Raw genomic sequence first — 20,370 nt, forward strand, 5'->3', positions numbered from 1 at the left:
CCGCGGACGGGCAGACAGGCGGGCATGACCCTCGGCGGCGTGGAGGCGGCGGCGGCGGCAGCGGGGAAGCTAAGAGAACTCCCGCGGCCCCGGCTCGCCGCGGGCCGGGAAGTAGAGGCGCGGGCGGTGCGGACTTGGGGGCCCCGGGATTCGCCTGCCCCCGGGACCCGGGGGGGCGAGGCGGGCGTTCGGCCGCGGGCTTGGTGCCGGGGAAGCCGGGCATTCGCCGGCGCCCCCGCTCACCGCCCGGCTGGAGGGTGGAGGGCGCGGGGCGGGCTGGCTGAGCGCGGCTCCCCTCTCTCCGCAGGCGCCTTCTGCGGCGGGCGGACCGACTCCTCGGCGCGGCGGGGCCGGGGCAGGCTGGACGCAGCATGATGCGCGCAGTGTGGGAGGCGCTGGCGGCGCTGGCGGCGGTGTCGTGCCTGGTGGGCGCGGTGCGCGGAGGGCCGGGACTCAGCATGTTCGCCGGCCAGGCGGCGCAGCCCGACCCCTGCTCGGACGAGAACGGCCACCCGCGCCGCTGCATCCCCGACTTTGTCAACGCGGCCTTCGGCAAGGACGTGCGCGTGTCTAGCACCTGCGGCCGGCCCCCGGCGCGCTACTGCGTGGTGAGCGAGCGCGGCGAGGAGCGGCTGCGCTCCTGCCACCTCTGCAACGCGTCGGACCCCAAGAAGGCGCACCCACCCGCTTTCCTCACCGATCTCAACAACCCGCACAACCTGACGTGCTGGCAGTCCGAGAACTACCTGCAGTTCCCGCACAACGTCACACTCACACTGTCACTCGGCAAGAAGTTCGAGGTGACCTACGTGAGCCTGCAGTTCTGCTCGCCACGGCCCGAGTCCATGGCCATCTACAAGTCTATGGACTACGGGCGCACGTGGGTTCCCTTCCAGTTCTACTCCACGCAGTGCCGCAAGATGTACAACCGGCCGCACCGCGCGCCCATCACCAAGCAGAACGAGCAGGAGGCCGTGTGCACCGACTCGCACACCGACATGCGTCCGCTCTCGGGTGGCCTCATCGCCTTCAGCACGCTGGACGGGCGGCCCTCGGCGCACGACTTCGACAACTCGCCCGTGCTGCAGGACTGGGTCACGGCCACCGACATCCGCGTGGCCTTCAGCCGCCTGCACACGTTCGGCGACGAGAACGAGGACGACTCGGAGCTGGCGCGCGACTCGTACTTCTACGCCGTGTCCGACCTGCAGGTGGGCGGCCGCTGCAAGTGCAACGGCCACGCGGCGCGCTGCGTGCGCGACCGCGACGACAGCCTGGTGTGTGACTGCAGGCACAACACCGCCGGCCCGGAGTGCGACCGCTGCAAGCCCTTCCACTACGACCGGCCCTGGCAGCGCGCCACCGCCCGCGAGGCCAACGAATGCGTGGGTGAGTGGGGCGCCGCGGGGACGCGGGAGGCGGGGGGGGGACCTGGGCGGCTGATCCCGGGCCTCGCGACGGTAGGTTCCCGGAGCGCCGGCGGCGGCCACCCTAGAGGATCACCCTCTGCGTGGATGTGATGGGAATGGTGGGAGGCGCGTTCCAGCAAGTCCTGGACCCGGCAGGGCAGAGAGCCGGTCCACTCTCGCGCCTGACGCTGGCGGTGGACGCTCGGGGTTGCGTCCAGTGCGCTGTGCAAAGCCAATTAGAAGCAGGGGAAATGCTGCGGGGAGAGGGCTTTGCAGAAAATTTGCCAATCGCCCCCCCCCCCCCCAGCCCCAGATCCAAAGGCAAACACTTAAATTACCTTCCGCTCGGTTTGGCGGGACCCGGAGATCCATCTCCGCCCCACCCCCCTCTCCGAGGGCTCCAGCTGGGCGCGCAGTTGGGGACCCCGGCCCGGTTCCCAGGCAGTTGCAGCTCTACGACCACAAATCCCTTGGGATGTGGCAAATCCTTCCGTACCTGACAAATGTCACTCCTGCGTCCTCCATTTGTCTTTTACGGTTTGAAAAATATATTTTTCTTTTGGATGGCCTGTTTGTGTTAGCAAAAGAATGATGCGATTTCAATTAGTTGCTATTTATAGATTTCAAAAGAAACTTCACTACTTTTTTTAAACTAATTCAATCCTTGTCCAAAAAAGTCTAGCGGATTTTTTTCTTTTTTTTTTTTTCTTTTGCTCACATCAGGGTTTGGTGAAATTAAACAGTTCCGAATTAACCCAAGGGCCCAGATTTTCGATTCAATGGGGTTTCAGTTCTTGAAAGAGAAACCTGACAAAACCGGCACCGTGGGTAAGAAATGAGGCTTAAAAGAGGGATCCATTCTCTTTCCGAATTCTGCAGCGTTGCTGCGGTAGAAACTCTGAGGCATCAGTTTCTCCCCAGGAGGAAAAAAAGAAAAAAGGGGGGGCGGGAGGTAGCCAGAGGGCATTCTGCTTTTCCAGTATGAGATGTAACTTTCCACATGGCAGATTTTACTTGCGAGGATTATTTCGCTGGCCCGTGGGCCGTCGGGGTGCTCATCTTTTGTGAAGTGTGGATGGGTCCTGCCCCTCCCCCAGCCCCACGCAGCCCGCCTGCGGCTCCTCAGTTGCTTCAGCCTCGGAGGCGCATTGCAAAGTTTGCTGGTCCCCACAAACACACGTTTTGAGGTCTGGTTCTGATTAATTGTGTCATGTTGTTGTCGAATACTTTGTGCCTCATGACTGTGGATGCAGACTCTTGGAATGGAAAACATGTTTGGGACAGGCCGGGCGGGCGGCCCTGAGGCCCAGGCGGGCGGCCTGGTCTGCAGAGGGCTCTGTCTCCACTGCCTGCCGGGGCCTCCGTGCTGCACTCCCCGTGTCCCGCTCCTGCAGACCCAGTTGTTCTTCCCCCTCCTTTAAGGGGTGGAACCAGTTTGAAAAGACGTTTTAGGATTCATTCGGCGGGCGGGATGGTGGTGGTAGCCGGACTTAGGGGTCTTTGAGAATACAGTGCCTTTGATCTGCTCAGTTCCTTCCGAAATGTTGGTTTTTCCCATCTCTTCTCTTTCTTTCTCTCCTTTCCTCTTTTCTTTTCTTCCCTTTGTGCATAAAAACCCTTTCTTGACATTTAAAAGGCCTCCCAGGGTTTTGCTATCAGTTTTAGTTTGTATGTGCATATGAAAGATAACTTCTCATTGTCACCAGCAGGGTCTGATTGGCAGAGCCCCAGCGAAAGCTTTGAGGCAGACACACTGGGTAGGAGGGTAACGTTTTACCGGCGGAAGGTTTGTCTTCGTAGCGCTGGTGTTGTGAGGATACCCCGCACCCTCATCTTTCCTGTCGCTTTGAATGTGGAGACATAACCCGCAACTGCTGTGACAATGGCCGTGCACTTGAAATAATCTCTAGAGTCGAGGATTTTGTCTTTTGACCAAAGCACTAACTCTGTGCTCAAATTGGATTGACTGGTTTTTTTTTTTTTTTTTAAAGCCAAACGGAGCAATCAACATATTAACTAATGTAATTAGTAAGCCTTTTTTTGTTCAAAAAGTTTAATTAGGCCTAATAAGTACGTAATCTGCATGACAAATAATCGGCGAACAATATTTTCTGGGTTTTACTGAAGTTATTTTAATTCTCAGTAGTTAAAGTATCTTTAAATCTTGCCAATTACTCAGTCATCTCATAAAAGCCAAGCCAATTCAACTGATGTTAAAGTTATTTATAGTTTCCTTTTTGAATAGCTGTTCTGATACCTTGTAGATGTAGCCCCGGGAATGTCAGGTTGAAGTTCCCATAAAGTCTTAATTGAAGCCTTAGTGATTTTTCCATCATTCCGCAAAAGAGAAAGCCACAGCAACGACAGTGTAGAAGTAATTTACAGTTAAAGGTGGAGCTTTTTTATGAAAAGGCCCTGAGGTGGAGATATGCGACTGAATTAGTATTTGACAGGTGTTCTGAGACACTCTAGGGCACTGGGCTAGGAAAAAGCATTAATAAATCCTTCAAACCCTAACTTTTGTACTATCAGAGGCTCAGATTTTTTTCCCCAACATAATCCCATCTTGTGAATTTCACACGGTTGCCATATCAAGTCAAGCCACCCAGATTATTTATAACTAACGCAAAGGAAAGAAGTGTAGTTTTTTGGTCTTCTGAACATGAGTCTTGATACAGAGAAATGAAGCACTGTCACTGCTATTTTGTCTTTGCCTTGCTAAAATAATGAGACGATTTGTAATAGACGAAAGTGGCTTCCTTCCCTAGGTTGACTCCCTCCCACCCCCTCCGCCCCCCCCATCCAAAAAACTTAAAGAAAAAAAAAAAAATCAGTGTTATCGCTTGCCTAAACGGTCTTGTGTAGGGCCAAGGTGCTTTCAGATCACGAAGAAATGCCCAAACCCTATAGGTTTTCTTTCGCCCTGCTTTCATTTCAGTGTTGTTTCAAGGTTACGTTGTTTGTGGAATAAATGTGAACTTTTGTTAAGGCCCGATTTTATTTTCAACGCAATTTTGGACTTCTTCCGGAAAGAAAGAAAGAAAGAAAGGAAAAAAACAATACGAAGGACAAGGCTCCGTATAACGTTACAGCTTCGACAGCTCTCCGTGGAATAACGAAATACTTTCTTCCGCCCATATGTATCAGCAATGTTCACATGCTCTCACACACATGTGCATTTATATTCATTGTGTAAAGAAGCATCCATGCACAGTGGGGGGGGGTGCATTCAAGAGAAAGGCATGAACAGTTTTAAACCACCTGGCTTGCTAGGCCCTCCCCGCCTTTCCTTTTTTTTTTTTTTTAAAAAGAGCATCTGAAGACCATATTGTGTTTCATAAATTATTGGCATCAGTTCTCATCCGTGTCCCCCTGACGTCGGAGCTGTGTTAGTATTTAGTGCCTGACGAAGCATGCTGTTTAATCTTACGGCGGGGATGTCAGCCTGAACCCCTGCCTGGTTTGTGACAAGGCGAGCTTAGGAAAACTCGTTTTGCCACTCACTCTATGGCTTTGCATTGCCCACCTGAAACCCAAAACCCGCAACAAAAGACATCTCTGCAAGATGAGCACGGTGCTGGGCTGGCCCCCTCTGGTCACGGGTGCCTGCAGCATAATGCTCGTAATTGTTTAAACATGGCCTTGGGAGGGGGCTGTAAATGGCTCGGGGCGCTTGGGCCCACCAGCAGGAAAGGGAGGTGATAGGGGAGGTGTCGGCCTGAGAAATCGAATGCCCTGCTAAAGACTTGCAAAATCAGAAGGCTAAAAGGATGCTGTTTAGTTCAGGATCTGGTACGTAGCTGTAGGTGAGCGAAGGTTTTTGTAGTCATAGTTGTTATTATAATTATTGTCATTATTATAATTAACCCTTGAGGGCTTGGTGTTTTTGCATTAACACGCGCCTGACTTTGGTCATTGAATCATCGGGACTATGCTGATAACAGGCCCTATTAGTGTGCTTACTTTGCGGATGAGGAAACCATAGCCTAGAGATACCAAAGGGTTTACGCAAAGCCATGAAGCTCGTAGGTGATGGAGCGAGGGCTCCAGTCTGACTTTCGTTTTGTGTTCCTGCATCCCTGGTGCTGCCTTCGCACAGAAGGGCTGGATGGAGGAGTGAGTGGTGGTTACATATCCACGTGCAGGCCAACCTCAGAGAGGTCGTGGGTTCAGGTCCAGATCGTGGCATGTGTTGCAATGAAGCAAGTCCGTTTCCCAGCGCCCATAAAAGTTGTTTACACTGTACTGTAGTCTGTGAGGTGTGCAGTAGCATTATGTCTGAAAAAACAATGTACGCACCTTAATTAAAAAACACTTCATTGCTAAAAAATGCTGACCGTCGTCTCAGCCTTCCGCCAGGCACAGAAGTAACATCAGAAATCACTGATGACATTTTATCTCTGCCGCCTGGGTTCAGTCCCTGGTCTGGAAACTTAGATCCCACACCAAACTGGTGCACGCTTTGGCCAAAAAAAAGGGTCACTGTTGACAGATCACCATAACCCGTGTCGTAGTAACGGAAAAGCTTGAAATATTGCAAAGAAGCACCCAAATGACACAGAAGAGTGACATGAGCAAATGCTGTTGGTACAATGGTGCCAACAGACCCGATCAAGGCAGGGTTGTCACAAACCTTTAATTTGTAGAAAAAGCAGTATCTATGAAGCTCAGTCCAGCAATGTGCCTTAAAACGAGGTCTGCCGTAGAGGAGAAAAGTCAGAACAGCCTGTTAGCTCTTGCTAGCGTTGACCGAGATTCCCTCATTGTGTTCTGTTACGTGACATTGAGTCGCGTGTCACATTTATGATATTCATATGTACTTAAATATGAAATTGTATGTAAAAATCGTATGATTTTAGCCATCAGGCCTGGTGGGAGCTGGGAGTTTTCAGGAATGCGGGTGAAGAGGGTGGACCTGCACCTTCGTGTGGGGTCTCGGCCTGCACAGGTGTTGCTGATGGCCAAGGCTTTGCTTGATTTCAGGGCCTGTGATCTCTCACAGGTGGTGGGACAGAGTTTGTAATCAGAAAATTTTTTTTTTTTTTAAGGGCTGCACCTGTGACACGTGGACGTTCCCAGGCCAGGGGTCCAATCGGAGCTGCAGCTGCCGGCCTACCCCACAGCCACAGCCACACAGGATCCGAGCCGCGTCTGTGACCTACACCTCATCTCCCGGCAACGCCGGATCCTTAACCCACTGAGCGAGGCCAGGGATGGATAACAGTCAGGTTCTTAACTGACTGAGCCACAATGGGAACTCCATAAAATCTTTTTTAGTAAGGCCTCCTTTCTTCTTAATACGCAGCCTCCCCTTGCTTCTCCAGAACATGCTGAAAAAAGTCTGGGGAGGGGTGGAGAAGTCTTGTTAGAGAGGCGAGTTGAGAGCCACATCCTGGTCCCTGGCGTGATGGGGGGCTGGGAGGGGCAGGGCGTGCGCATCAGCGGTGCCCTGCTGTCCTTTACCTCTGTTGGCCCCGTGGCAGCTGGAGTGAGGGTCTCTGCTGGGGTCCCTCATTAGCACATGGTGGGCCAGGAGGCTGCGCCCCACTCAACCCAGAGCGGCGAGACAGAGCTGCGTCACGGGAAAACTTCGGGGGTGGGGTGGGGTGGGGTGGGGGTGCGCCTGTGCCTTTCCTGGCTTTGCCAGTCTCTCCTTTGGCCCTGCCCAGACTCCTCCCTGACCTCCTCCTCCTGGAGAAAAATGAGATCCTCGGAAAAGTATTTGAGACTTTATGTCCAGAGTAAATATTGGAAAGGCAGTGGGTTGAAATTCACATGTTCCCTGGAAGGAATCCCCTCATTTTCTGCTCACAGCTGGTATCGATATTTCCTTCTCGAGATGAGTTGTGCTTTTCATTAAGTAAATTTTTTGTCTTGGGATTAAACCAACATTGTATTCTTAATAGACTTTTATGTTTACACTTCAAAAGTCCATTGGGTTGTTATTCGTGTTATCTCGATGGCTTCCACAGCGTCTACTATGCATGCTGGCCTCACCAAAATAAATGGCCCTCCGGGGAACTGGATTATGAAACGGTCTTATCTGTCGATGCACTGGGACGGGTGTTTGTGAGCCAGAATTTTTTTTTTCTTCTTCCTTTCGGAAGTGATAATCATACCTTGGGTTTCTGTATTGCCTTTCATTAGGGGGAGACTGCAGGTCTCAGAGGGCTTTTGAAATGCTCAGGATTTAAGCCTAATACTTGCAGAGTGGCCCAGAGCATTTTGCCTGTTGTCTGGAAAGACACGCAGCAGCCCTTGTGGTCTCTGCAGCCTCGGAAGGTGTGGCATTGGTTTGGGTGGCCAGGGAGTTTAGGATGCTGGTCCGGGGGGCAGGGGGAGTGGGGGGGGGGGTGTCGGGTTGCATCCTGAAGACAGACCGCAAACCCCTACTAAGTGTCAGGCATTGTCCTGGGCGCTTTACATGTGCGTTGCTTCTGTGGATCAGATCGCCACCGGGACTCCAGGAGCGGAAGCCTTTCGCAACCCCACGTCCCTGCCACCGAAGGGCAGCTGTTACACAAACAAAACTGAGTGTGGACAGGGCATGTCTTGGCTTCTCCAGGGACGCTGTTACACAGGGAGCAGGGGCCATCAGTGACGCTTGTATCGGAGGCTGATCACATAGAAGCCACGTCCTGTTGTAACCAGCCTCCAGGGATGGTTCTGAACAGCGCCTGCAATAAGCCAGCTGCCTGGGACGGTCCTCAGACACCCTGCTGGCCTTCTGCTGGCTTGAGATTTGATTCGGATAACACAACATGGGGAGTTCAGTGTCGCCTTTCTGTCCTTTTTTTTTTTTTTTTTTTTTTTTTTAAAGAGGCGGCTTCCCTGGCACGTGGAGGTTCCCAGGCTAGGGGTCCACTCGGAGCTGTAGCCGCCGGCCCACACCACAGCAACGCCGGATCCAAGCCGCATCTGTGACCTCCACCACAGCTCACGGCAGTGCCAGGTCCTTAACCCGCTGATCGAGGCCAGGGATCCAACCAGCACCTCGTGGATGCTAGTCAGATTCATTTCTCCTGAGCCACGATGGGAACTCTGCCTTTTTGTACTCTGTACTCTTATTCCAAAAATGTAGCCCTCTTATAAACTTGGGGTTAGATTTTAAACTTGATTTAGTTATTGACTTTTTTCAATTGCCCGCGTGGCATGTGGAAGTTCCTGGGCCAGGGCTCAAACTGGCGCCCTGGTGGTGACTTGCTCCATAACTGCGGCAGCGCTGGATCCTCAATCCGCTGCACCCCCCGGGACTTCAACGTGAAGTTAGCATTTAATTTGCCTTTGGGATGTTGTAAAATTTATGTAACTTTTGTGGGTCCCCCCCCCCCCGCCCCCGCTGCCCTGCCCCTGTCAGAAAGCAGAGACCCGTTCCAGTTGTCATTCTTTACCTGTAGAGATAATGCTTTCCTTCCCGTCCCCAGCTCCCGGGAGGCCCTGGCCAGGTGTGTTCATCTCTGACTATATTATTTTGTGCCACATCTGCCCTCTGACGGAAAGGGACTGTGGGCGTGGGATGGGCCAGGAGTGAAATGCCTCTCACCCGAGCCTTTTTCTTCCAAACACTTAAGCGCCCACCCCAAGCCTCCTTTGGGATGGATGCAAAGGAGCATCGGTGGCACCTGCATCTGCTGGCCCTCAGAGACCGAGGGAAGATGTCCTCGAGGGGGACAGCTGCACCCGTGGTTGAGGGGTACTGCCGAGGCGTGGAGTGTGCCCTGTGGGGGTCATTCTTGGAGCTTTCTGCTGTTGGGGTCAGTGTATGAGCTGGAGCTAAGCTGGAATCAGGCCGCAGTGCCTTTATGCACAGAAAGAAGATCCAGAGAAAGATGCTTCTGTACGGGGGGCTTCCGGGTTATTTAAAGGGGAGGAGGTGTTTCAGAAATCCAAGTAAGTTTGTTGGCTGAGAACCGTAAAAGGCCGAAAATAGCACAAAGAGGAACAGAACGTTCACCACATCGGCTAAGAGCCAGTGAATCCTCCCAACTCAGCCTGGAAGGAGGCACGAGAGGTCTGTCTCTGTGGAGGCGTCAGGACTCGTCTAGGCCAGGTCCAGGTTCAGTTGAGGGCTCATTCATGGCCCCTCCCGACTGGTGCTATTGCTAGATTTTCCCCACTTCTTTTCTGCCTACGGAAAAGAGAGATTATTGGTTGTCGTGTCCAGTTTTCCATACATTCCAGAGGCTCCACACCTAAGTTAGACAACCTATAGGACCACAGGAATGAGTCTTCGATAACAAGGAAATGATGTAAATCTCCTTTAGTTTCCCTGGTGTCTGTGTGGTGCGTGTTTGATGGATTATCCCAAAGGGGACGAATGCTTCCTGCTGCCTGAATACGGTTGTCAGGGCTTCTGATTTCATCTGTTCCTTCTTGGAATGGCTGTAGTGAGTATTTATCAAACATGCCACCAACCCCCAATTCTGAAACCAGGGCAGACATGACTAATCCATCACAGCACTCTTTTCTCCTAACTCCAGAACTGGTCTTAAGGTATTAGATTCCTTTTCTTTTTTTAAAAAAAAATTTTTCTTTTTATGGCTGCACCTGCGGCATATGGGAATTTCCAGGCTAGGGGTGGAATCAGAGCTGCAGCTGCCGGCCTACACCACAGCCACAGCAATGCTGGATCTGAGCCACATTGTGGCAAAGCCGGATCCTTAACCCATTGAGCGAGGGTAGGGATTGAACCCACATCCTTACGGACACTATGTCAGGTTTCTTAACCCACTGGGCCACATAGAGAATGTCTCAATATGATGCCATTACTCAGAACCAGTCTAGGGGATAAAAACTCTGTGACACTTCTGGTCCCCAAAGACCTCCCCCTGCTTCCCCAGCCTGCAGACGAAGAAGCCCTTCGGGACGTTCCCGGAGCTGTCAGTGGTCAGGTGGTGCTACCTGGTCTGGGGACTTAAAGAAGCGTGAAGTGACGCCCCCTGCAGGTGGGGTACACTCTCAACGGGGAGGGCCTGCACGTGAGCGGTGACCACCTGTTCTGAGCATAAACTCAGGTGGACTTTGCTCCGTGCTCGGGGCAGGGGAGGTGCTGAGGGTCTTGAGAAGAAGCAGGTTTCGGGTTTGGCTCCGGTGCCGGGGAGGGACTGCAGCGTGGTCCCCTTCACGTTTTCCTCTGGCCTCTGCTCTTAGTGCTTGTTTTCATCAGTATGAGAGACCGCGGGCCCCTGAAAAGAGGGGGCTCTGCAGGAGAGTCCGCGCTGAAGTCCCCGTGCAGGGTCCCTTGGACGGGGAAAGCTCTAGAACTGCCCCCAGCTGGGGCGGAAAGGACACCCCCGCCTGGCTCAGGGCCTGGGGCTCTTCCCACCCCAGAAGTCAGGCCCCGGCCCCCCAAACCACATGGATGTGGCACCGGGAGACCGGATTCGGCACAGGTGCGCACTCTGCTTCCCTTTGGGCCGACGCAGAAGGTGCCAGGCAATCACAGCTCCAACCTCGGCATGAAAAAAGAAACACATTCTGTTTACAGATACAGAATTTGGCCTCGGAACCATGAAAGTACCTTTGGGTCGGGCGCCCCAGGGCAGGGCTGTTGGACAGCGGGCCCCCTGCTCTGAGTCCCGCGGCCAACGCGTTTCCTCTCCCCGCAGCCAGACCTCAGAGGTGGGCAGGTCCATCTCCGCCAGCTCTTTATTCCCAGAGCCAGCCCTGTCTCACTCCTCGGCTCAGACCTGGGAGAACTCGCTGTGAGAATGCACTCGGCCTTCCCAGCTGCCATGAGGGAGGAAATTGCTTCTGCCTCGGATCCACAGAAACTGAGGGGGCCTCAAGCGTATTCGCAGGGAGATGTGCCATCCCCTGTCTTTCTCACCCTGGTGTGTTGTTGGGACCAAGGGAGGGAACTGTGTGCTGGTTTTAATCCAAGATGTCTGCAGAAGACCCACGTGTAAGTGAAAAGCAAGTGCTGATTTTCCTGCTGTGTAGAAATGATTTAGTTCTCAAGTCAAGATCAGAGGAGTTCCCATTGTGGCTCAGCGGGTTAAGAACCTGACTAGTATCCATGAGGATGCAGGTTGGATCCCTGGCCTCACTCAGTGGGTTAAGAATCTGGTGCTGCCGTGAGCTGTGGTGTAGGTCATAGTCAAGGCTTGGACCTGATGTTGCTGTGGCTGTCGTGTAGGCCGGCAGCTGCAGCTCTGATTCGACCTCTAGCCTGGGAACTTCCATATGCTGTGGGGGTGGCCCTAAAAAGACACACACACACATACACACACACACACACACAAAGTCAAGTTCCAAGAGCACAGTGTTCTATTTAATAATGGCTGAGGAGTTCCCTGGTGGTCTAGTGGTTAAGGACTCAGTGTTGTCATTGCAATAGCACAGGTTCTATCCCTGGGAATTTCTGCATTCTGTGGGCTTGGCAAAAAAAAAAAGAAAGAAAGAAAAAAAGTCCGAAACACCAAAATGTGTGTGCTAGGGGTTATCGTTGAGAGAACCCATCTGCAGCTTCAGACTGCCTGGGTTCAAGTCCTGACTCCACCCAGTCCACGGTGTGACCTTGGACTTATTACTTAAGTGCCTTACTACTCTGTGCCTTCAAGGCCTTGATGTCCAGGGGCCTCCACTCAAGACCACCTTGGCGTATGGGGTAGGGTGGGGTGTGAGAGGGGCCCTTGCGTTGTGCCAAGGAGGGGGCTCAGACCAGGGGCATACAAAGGAGACCCCGAGGCAGTGGGCTGCTCCTCCATTGGAAGCTTATTTTCCCTTTTTCTTTAAGAATTTTTTACGGGAGTTCCTGTCGTGGCTCAGTGGAAACGAATCTGACTAGCATACATGAGGACACAAGTTTGATCCCTGGCCTTGCTCAGTGGGTGAAGGATCTGGCGTTGCCGTGAGCTGTGGTGTAGGTTGCAGATGTGGCTTGGATCTCAAGTTGCTGTGGCTGTGGCGTAGGCCAGTGGCTACAGCTCCGATTTGACCCCTAGCCTAGGAACCTCCATATGCTGCCAAAAAAGCAAAAAAAAAAAAAAAAAAAAGAGGCAGAGTTGCTGTGCTGTATTATATGTTACAGGTATGCAGCATAGTGATGCGCAGTTTGTAAAGATTATCCTCCCTTCGTAGTTATAAAATATTGACTATATTCTCTATGTTGTACAATCTATTTTTGTAACTTGTTTTATTTTATTTTTGGCTGTGCCGTCAGCATGCATAAATTCCCTGGACCAGTTATAGAACCCGAGCCACAGCAGTGACAATGCTGAGTCCTTAACTACTAGGCTACCAAGAAACTTCCCCTTGAGGCTTATTTTATACTTAATAATTCGTGCCTCTTAATCCCTTGCTTCTATATTGCCCCTCGCCCCTTTTCTCTCCCCACAGGTGACTGTTAGCCTGTATCCACGAATCTGCTTTGTGGTTGTTGTTATGTTCACTCGTTGGCTATGTTTTTTGGATGCTGCATATAAGTGATATCATATAGCATTTGTCTCTGGGTTACTTCGCGTGATCATCTCAGGGTCCATCCGTGTTGCTGCAAATGGCATCATTTCATTCTTTTCTATGGCTGAGTAATTGTAGACACAAACCGTGTCTTCTTTATCTCTTCAGCTGTGGATGGTTGTCTCCATATCTTGGCCATTGTAAATAATGCTGCTATCTTTCCAAAATCAGTATATCGTAAATAATATATTGTAAAAAATTAGTATGTTAGTAGTATATTATAAATAATACTCATGTCTTTTCAAATTAGTGTTTTTTTTTTTTTTTTCAGATACGTACCCAGATGTGGAATTGCTGGGTCATATGGTAGTTCTGTTTTTAGTTTTTTTGAGAAACCTCCATGCTGCTTTCCTCAGTGGCAGCACCAATTTACATTCCCACCAACGCTGTGTTGAGGGTTCCCTTTTCTCTGCATCCTCGCCAGCATCTGTTGTTTGTGTTCTTTTTGGAAAACATCTGTGCTCACCACTATACCACCAGTGCCGCTATTTGTGGGTTTTTTTTTTTTTTTTGCTTTTTAGGGCCACACTCTTGGCGAATGGAGGTTCCCAGGCCAAGGGTTGAATCAGAGCTACGGCTGCTGGCCTGCAGCCACAGCCACAGCCAATGCCAGATCCAAGCCATGTATGCAACCCACACCACCGCTCGCAGCAACACCAGATCCTTAACCCACTGATCGAGGCCAGCGATCTCAAACCCGCAACCTCATGGATCCTCGTCGAATTTGTTTCCGTTGTGCCACAACGGGAACTCCTATTTGTGTTCTTGTTTGATGATGGCCATTCTGACAGGTGAAGATGCTGTCTCATTGTGGTTTTGACTTGCATTTTCCTGATGCCTAGTGATTCTGAGCATCTGTTCATGTGCCTGTGGACCAGCTGCATTTACTCTTTGGAAAAATTAAAGACGTGGGGGTTTTTATCAGTACACATTTCAGTCACCCTCACTACTGCCTAAACACTTTACAAAGATGACCTTATTTAATCCTCGTAACACCCTGATGAGGTGGGCTGTGCTGATGCTTGTCAGTTTCTTTATTGCAGTGTAACATACATACAGAACAGCATACCAATGCTCGGTGCCCAGCTCAAAGACTTGTCACAGTGGAGATACCCTGGCATAACCAGCACCCCAGAAGCTGTCTCCAGGCACCATGCCCCTTCCCCCCACGCATTGGTTTAGACTGTTTTTGAACTTCATGTAAACGGAATCAGAGTCTGGCTGCTTCTGCTCAGTAGTGCAGTTGCGGTATTTCTCTGCGGGTAGTAGCAGTTTCATTTGTTCTCATTGCTTTGACAACATCTGTTCCCTTTATGGTGGATATTCGGGTTGTTTCCAGATGTTAGGTATTAACAATAATGCGGCCGTGGCCCTGCTTGTCCCTGACTTTCGATGCACGTTCGAATACATTTCTGTGGGGTTGTGTCTAGAAGTGGAATCGAGGCTTCTAGGGTAGGTGTCCACTCAGCTCTAGTGCATCGTGGTGGTTCTGTATTTTGCAGAAAGCGGGTTGGCGACGTTTCCATTTATACACCACGTGACGGGGGATGGACCCGAGCCACGCGGGAGGCACACGCCTTGCCCAGAGCGCCCCCTGCCCGCAGGGGAGGAGCAGGCTTGGGAGCAGGCGCTGTGGCTCTGGAGCCTCGCTCTCCACCGCTGCTCCCGGCCGCCTGTCAGCTTCCATCTGTTCGGACCCCGTCGAGGCAGAGGGTTAAGACTGGGGGCAAAGGTGACTTTGGGCGAGTCCCTTTCCTCTGTGGGCCTCGGCTTTCTCGTCTTCGAAGTGACGGGTTGGGTGGCGAGACCACCACGAGCGCTGGGGGTGTGTGACCCCCTCCTTTTGCTGAGGACTCGGCTCCTCGCCCCTCGCCACCCCTCCCTTCCCATCGCCACCAGAGGCAGCTCTGCGGCGTGAACCGCGTTATTTCCCAGCCCCTCATTTCCGTGGGGGCTCTGATTGGAGGGGCGTTTCGCTGTCTGGCACCCACCGCCTGGGGCGGGGAGACACGGGGCATCGCACCTTCTTTGCCCTCTGCCGTGTCAGCTGCTCAGTCTTCTCTCTTCAGTCCTGCGTGTTCAGCTGGATGAAAGGTCACACAGTCAACTCACCTGTGTCACTAGCTCCGCTCTCAGCTCTTTCGGGAAGGCCTCCTGTGCCTTTCACGTCGCACCCCACTGTGCGGCCACTGTCCTGGCTTCTAACACCATAGCCTGCCTTTTGCTCGTGCGTGAACTTAATATCCATGAAATCAGACTTCGTGTTCTTTTCCATACCTGGCTTCTTTTGCTCTGCAATAGTTCCTTGTAAGTAGTCTCTCTCTTTTTTTTGGCCTTTTTTTTTAGGGCCACACCCACAGCATATGGAGGTTCCCAGGGTAGGGATCGAATCGGAGTTGTAGCCTCTGGCCTACACCACAGCCACAGCCACGCCCAATCCAAGCTTCGTTTGCAACCTACACCACAGCTCACAGCAATGCTGGATCCTTAACCCACGGAGTGAGGCCAGGGATCAAACCCACATTCTCATGGATCCCAGTCAAGTTCGTTAATGGCTGAGCCACAAAGGGAACTCCAGTTCCTTGTAGATAGTGCAGGATTTGGCTACCTGGATTACTGATCCTGTTGGGTCTCCCTGTCTTTATCCTTGTCCCCCAACCTCCCAGTCTGTGCTTCCTGGTAGTTCCCTCTGTCCAGATATGTGAGTGGCTGGCCTCCTCGGCTCCTTCACGCCTTTGAACAGCTGTCAGTTCTCATTGCAGCCTGCCCTGACTGTCCTATTTGATAGCATCTTTTTTTTTTTTTTTTGTCTTTTTAGGGCTGCACCCGCAGCATATGGAGGTTCCCAGGCTAGGGGTTGAATTGGAGCTACAGCTGCTGGCCTACACCGCAGCCACAGTGACTCGGGATCTGAGCTGTGTCTGCAGCCCACCCCACAGCTCATGGCAACGCTGGATCCTTAACCCACTGATCGAGGCCAGGGATCGAACCTGCAACCTCATGGATGCCAGTCAGGTTCGTTAACCACTGGGCCACTGCAGGAACTCCGTATTTGATAGCATCTTGAAACAGCCCCTCATCTGCGTCTGTCTCTTTCTGATAGGCGTACATACTCACACTTTGCTTCTGCTCCACTTTCTCCTTTCCCCCCATAACACTTGGTACCTTCCGACACACTATTTAATTTACTTCTTGACCATCTTCTCATCCTGCCACTTACTCCATTCTAATGCGTGTACATTTTCGTAAAGGCAGGAATCCTTGTCTGTTTTGTTCACAGGGAGTCTGGCATATGGTACGTGCTCATTAACTTTCTAACTCCTGGCCTTGTGAGACCCGGGGTCTCATCTCATGCGCGTGTGCAGGTGCTAAAACCCGCAGCCCTGAGGCCGTCTCCAGTCCGTCTCCCCTCTTTCCTCCCTCCCTTCCCTCCTCACTCACACACCCCGTGGTCTTCGTGGTCTCAGGGTTTCTTAATACTTTGGCTTTCACACTCTTATTTCCTCCAGCACCTGGGAGTTCCCTTTTATTGCTTGTGAGATCTGCTGTGCATTACATATTCTTTTTGTCTTTTTTTTGTCTTTTTGCCTTTTCTAGGGCTGCTCCCGCGGCACATGGAGGTTCCCAAGCTAAGGGGTCTAATCGGCAGCTACAGCTGCCTACGCCACAGCCACAGCCACTCCAGATCCGAGCCATGTCTGTGACCTACACCACAGCTCACGGCGATGCTGGATCCTTAACCCACTGAGCGAGGCCAGGGCTCAAACCTCATGGTTCCTAGTTGGATTCCTTTCAACTCCTCATTGATTCTTTGCGGCTATTCTCATTGCTATTCTTGTGTGCATACATGTGCGTACATAGGCTTCAGATAATTTTCTCAAGGTTTAATGCCAAGGTCATTGGTAATATGATGGTACTGTAGTTAAAATGAAGTCGATGATATTTAACTTGACATTTAAAAAATTCAACTCTAATTAACACAACTGTTGTACTTAATGGTTTCATTATAAATATCCTTTTATAATTTTTTTTTGTCTTTTTGCTATTTCTTGGGCCGCTCCCACGGCATATGGAGGTTCCCAGGCTAGGGGTCTAATCGGAGCCGCAGCCACCGGCCTACGCCAGAGCCACAGCAACACAGGATCCGAGCCTCATCTGCAACCTACACCATAGCTCACGGCAACGCCGGATCGTTAACCCACTGAGCAAGGGCAGGGACCGAACCCGCAACCTCATGGTTCCTAGTCGGATTCGTTAACCACTGCGCCACGACGGGAACTCCCCTTTTATAATTTTTAAGATATGACAAGGGTCGGATGTGAGCCTGAATAAAATCTTAAATTGGCTCTATTTGGTTCTTCCAGATAAAATTTTAAAACAGTTTTATCGAGGTATTAATTAAAATTCAAGGAAGTGCTTTTATTTAAATAATCTAATTTGGAAAGTTTGACATATGTATCTACTTATGAAGCTATATCCATCATGGTGTTCCCTGGTGACCTCGTGGTTAAGGATCCAGGGTTGTCACTGCTGTGGCATGGGTTCCCTCCCTGGCCCCTGGACCTTCTGGGTGTGGTCAAACAAACAAACAAACAAAAAGAGCATATTCATCAGCCTCAAGTATTGCCTAATGCTCTTGGGTAATTCCTTCTGGACGTCCTGCTATTTCCAGCCTTGTGCTTCTTCTTTGATTTTCTATTCATTTGCCTTTTCTAGGGTTTTATATACGTGGACACGTGTGGTGTATATTCTTTTTTGTCTGGTTTTCTTCAGCTTTTGTGATTGTTGAGACTTCTCCAGGGTGTTTTTATGTGCATCAATATTCTGTTCCTTTTTATCAGTAGGGAGTATTCCATTGGATGGATATGCTGAAACCCATCCATCCAGCTTTTAATAGACATGTGGGTTGTTGCCCGTTTTTGGCTGTTACAGACAAAGCAGCTGTGAACATTCTTGCATCCACTTTTGCATGGACATATGCTTTCATCTCTCTTGGGTAAATATCGAGGAATGGAATGCCTGTGTTATATGGTAGGTATATGTTTAGCTTTTCAAGAAACTTCCGAACTGCCTTCCCACATGGTTGTACCGTTTTACGGTCATCGCAGCAGTGAAGGAGCCTTGCCGTTTCTCCAGGGCCAGTTCCTCCCCAGCGTTTGCTGTGTCTTCTTGTTAATTCTGGCTCTTCCAGTGGGTGCCTGGTAGATAACCTTTAGCATCTTCAGCCCTACGATCCAGAAGCCTTGAAAGTTTCCATTTATTCATATCTTCTTTTATGCCTTTCTGTAGCGTATGTGTATTTCTTTATATTAGACTTACACTTTTTTACAGAAAATTTATTTCTATGTATTTATAATGTTGATTACTATTGGGAGATGTTTTTTTCCTTCTCGTTTTATTTTCCAACTGGACCTGGTTGACATATAGAAAATTGTTGATTTTTTTTTCTTTTTACCACTGCACCTGCAGCATATGGAATTTCCTGGGCTAGGGGTCGAATTGGGGCTGCAGCTGCAGAATATGACACCACAGCCACAGCCACACCAGAGCCGAGCCGCGTCTGCAACCTACACCTCAGCTTTGTGGCAACACCAAATTCTTAACCCACTGAGCAAGGCCAGGGGTCCAGCCCGCACCCTTGTGGACTCTGTGTTCTCCTGAGCCCCAACGAGAACTCCTAAAATTGTTGATTTTTATGTATGTGTTTTGCAACTGAAACTTGACTGAACTCTTTTAAAATTAATTTTCATAGTGTTTCAGTTCATTTTTCTTCTCTCAAATTTTTTTCGTATTCAGTTATAATCCAAAAATCGTAAATATTTTAGCTCTTCTTTTCTAATGCTTGGAGTTTTATTTTTCTTGTCCTACTGCATTGGGTAGATCTTCAAAGTAATGGTATATAATAATGGGAAGATACACCCTTGTGTTGATTCTGACTCGCGTGAGAATGTTTCTAGGGTCTTATCATTAAGTATCTTGCTTGTTACTAATTTCAGATAGATATTCTCTATTGTGCTCAAAGGAATGACCTCTATTCTTGGTTTACTAAAAAGTTTGTTCCCTTTTGCTGTACCTGTGGCATATGCAAGTTTTCAGGCTAGGGGTCCAATCACCGCTACAGCTGCCAGCCTATGCTACAGCCACACCAATGCCAGATCCAAGCCCTGTCTGTAAACTACACCATAGCTCATGGCAACACCAGATCCTTAACCCACTGAGTGGGGCCAGATATTGAAGCCGGATCCTTGTGGATACTAGTCGGGTTTGTTATCACTGAGCAACAGTGGGAACTCCCTTGCTGTTTTTTTTTTAAATTTTAATGTTTTTTGTTTTTTTTGGCCACACCTGTGGCATATGGAAGTTCCTGGCCAGGGGTGCTGGATCCTTAACCCACTGTGCCGGGTCAGGGATCAAACTGGTGTCACTGCAGAGACAGTGCTGGATCCTTAACCTCTGGGCTTAAATGAAGAATATGTGGAATGTTGGAGTTTCTGCCGTGGTGCAGTAGGTTAAGAATCTGACTGCAGGGGCTCAGGTTGCTGCAGAGGTGTGGGTTCGATCCCCAGCCTGGTGCAGTGGGTTAAAGGACTTGGTGTTGCCCCAGCTGTGACTCGGATTCAGTCCCTGGCCTGGGAACTTTCATATGCCATGAGTGTGGCCATTAATAAAAAAAAAAATATGTAGAGTGTTAATCTTTTAGGTATCAATCAAAATGATCATACAATACTTCTGCTTTGACTATTAATGCAATTAATTACATTAATTGATTTTATAAAATTTTTAATAGCTGTATTGAAATATAACTCACATACTATGCAATTTTCCCAGTGAAAGCATGCGATTCAGTGGTTTTTAGTATGTTTATAGAGTGATGTAACCATCACCAAAATTCATCTCAGAACATTTTTGTTAGCACCAGAAGAAACCTCGTACCCATGAGCAGTCATTTCTTATTTCCTCCCACCTCTCACTGTCCCAGCCCTAGGCAGCCACTAATCTACTTTCGATCTCTGTGGATCTGTCTAGTCTGTACATTTTATAGGAATAGAATCATACAATATGCGGCCTTTTCTTTCAGCAGAATGTTCTCATGGTTCATCCGTGTTATAGCGTGTGTCCATACTTCATTCCTTTTTTATGGCTGAATAATATTTCATCGCACGGATAGGCCACATTTTATTTATTCGTTCTTTAGTGGGTGGACATGTGGATGATTTCCACTCTCTGGCTCTTAGGAATAATGCTCCTATGAACATAAATGTACAGGCTTCGTCATGGTTTTGTGTTTTCATTCTCTTGGGTGTATGCCTCGGAGTGGAATTGCTGGGTCTTATGGTAACTCTGTATTTATCTTTTTGAGAAACTGCCAGACTGTTTACCAAAGCAGCGGTCCCATTTTTCATTCTTACCTGAAATGTATGAAGATCCCAATTTCTCCACATCCTCATCAGTGTTTATATGCTTTCTTTTCGATTATGGCCATTCTGGTGAATGTGAAGTG

General features: G+C 50.0%; 1 protein-coding gene across 2 annotated transcripts in view; it reads left to right on the forward strand.

Moving 5' to 3' along the window:
• The window catches only part of NTN1 (netrin 1), a 204,342-nt gene that overhangs the window by 17,139 nt on the left and 166,833 nt on the right, over positions 1-20,370 (forward strand). For both annotated transcript variants that reach the window (XM_047759288.1, XM_047759287.1), the window contains exon 2: positions 308-1,389. In XM_047759288.1, the coding sequence (XP_047615244.1) occupies positions 372-1,389 (1,018 nt within the window). In that variant the 5' untranslated portion in view covers positions 308-371. The remainder of the gene's footprint in view (positions 1-307; positions 1,390-20,370) is intronic.

The sequence above is a fragment of the Phacochoerus africanus genome, chromosome 14 (assembly GCF_016906955.1).
Source record: "Phacochoerus africanus isolate WHEZ1 chromosome 14, ROS_Pafr_v1, whole genome shotgun sequence".
Classification (NCBI taxonomy): domain Eukaryota; kingdom Metazoa; phylum Chordata; class Mammalia; order Artiodactyla; family Suidae; genus Phacochoerus; species Phacochoerus africanus.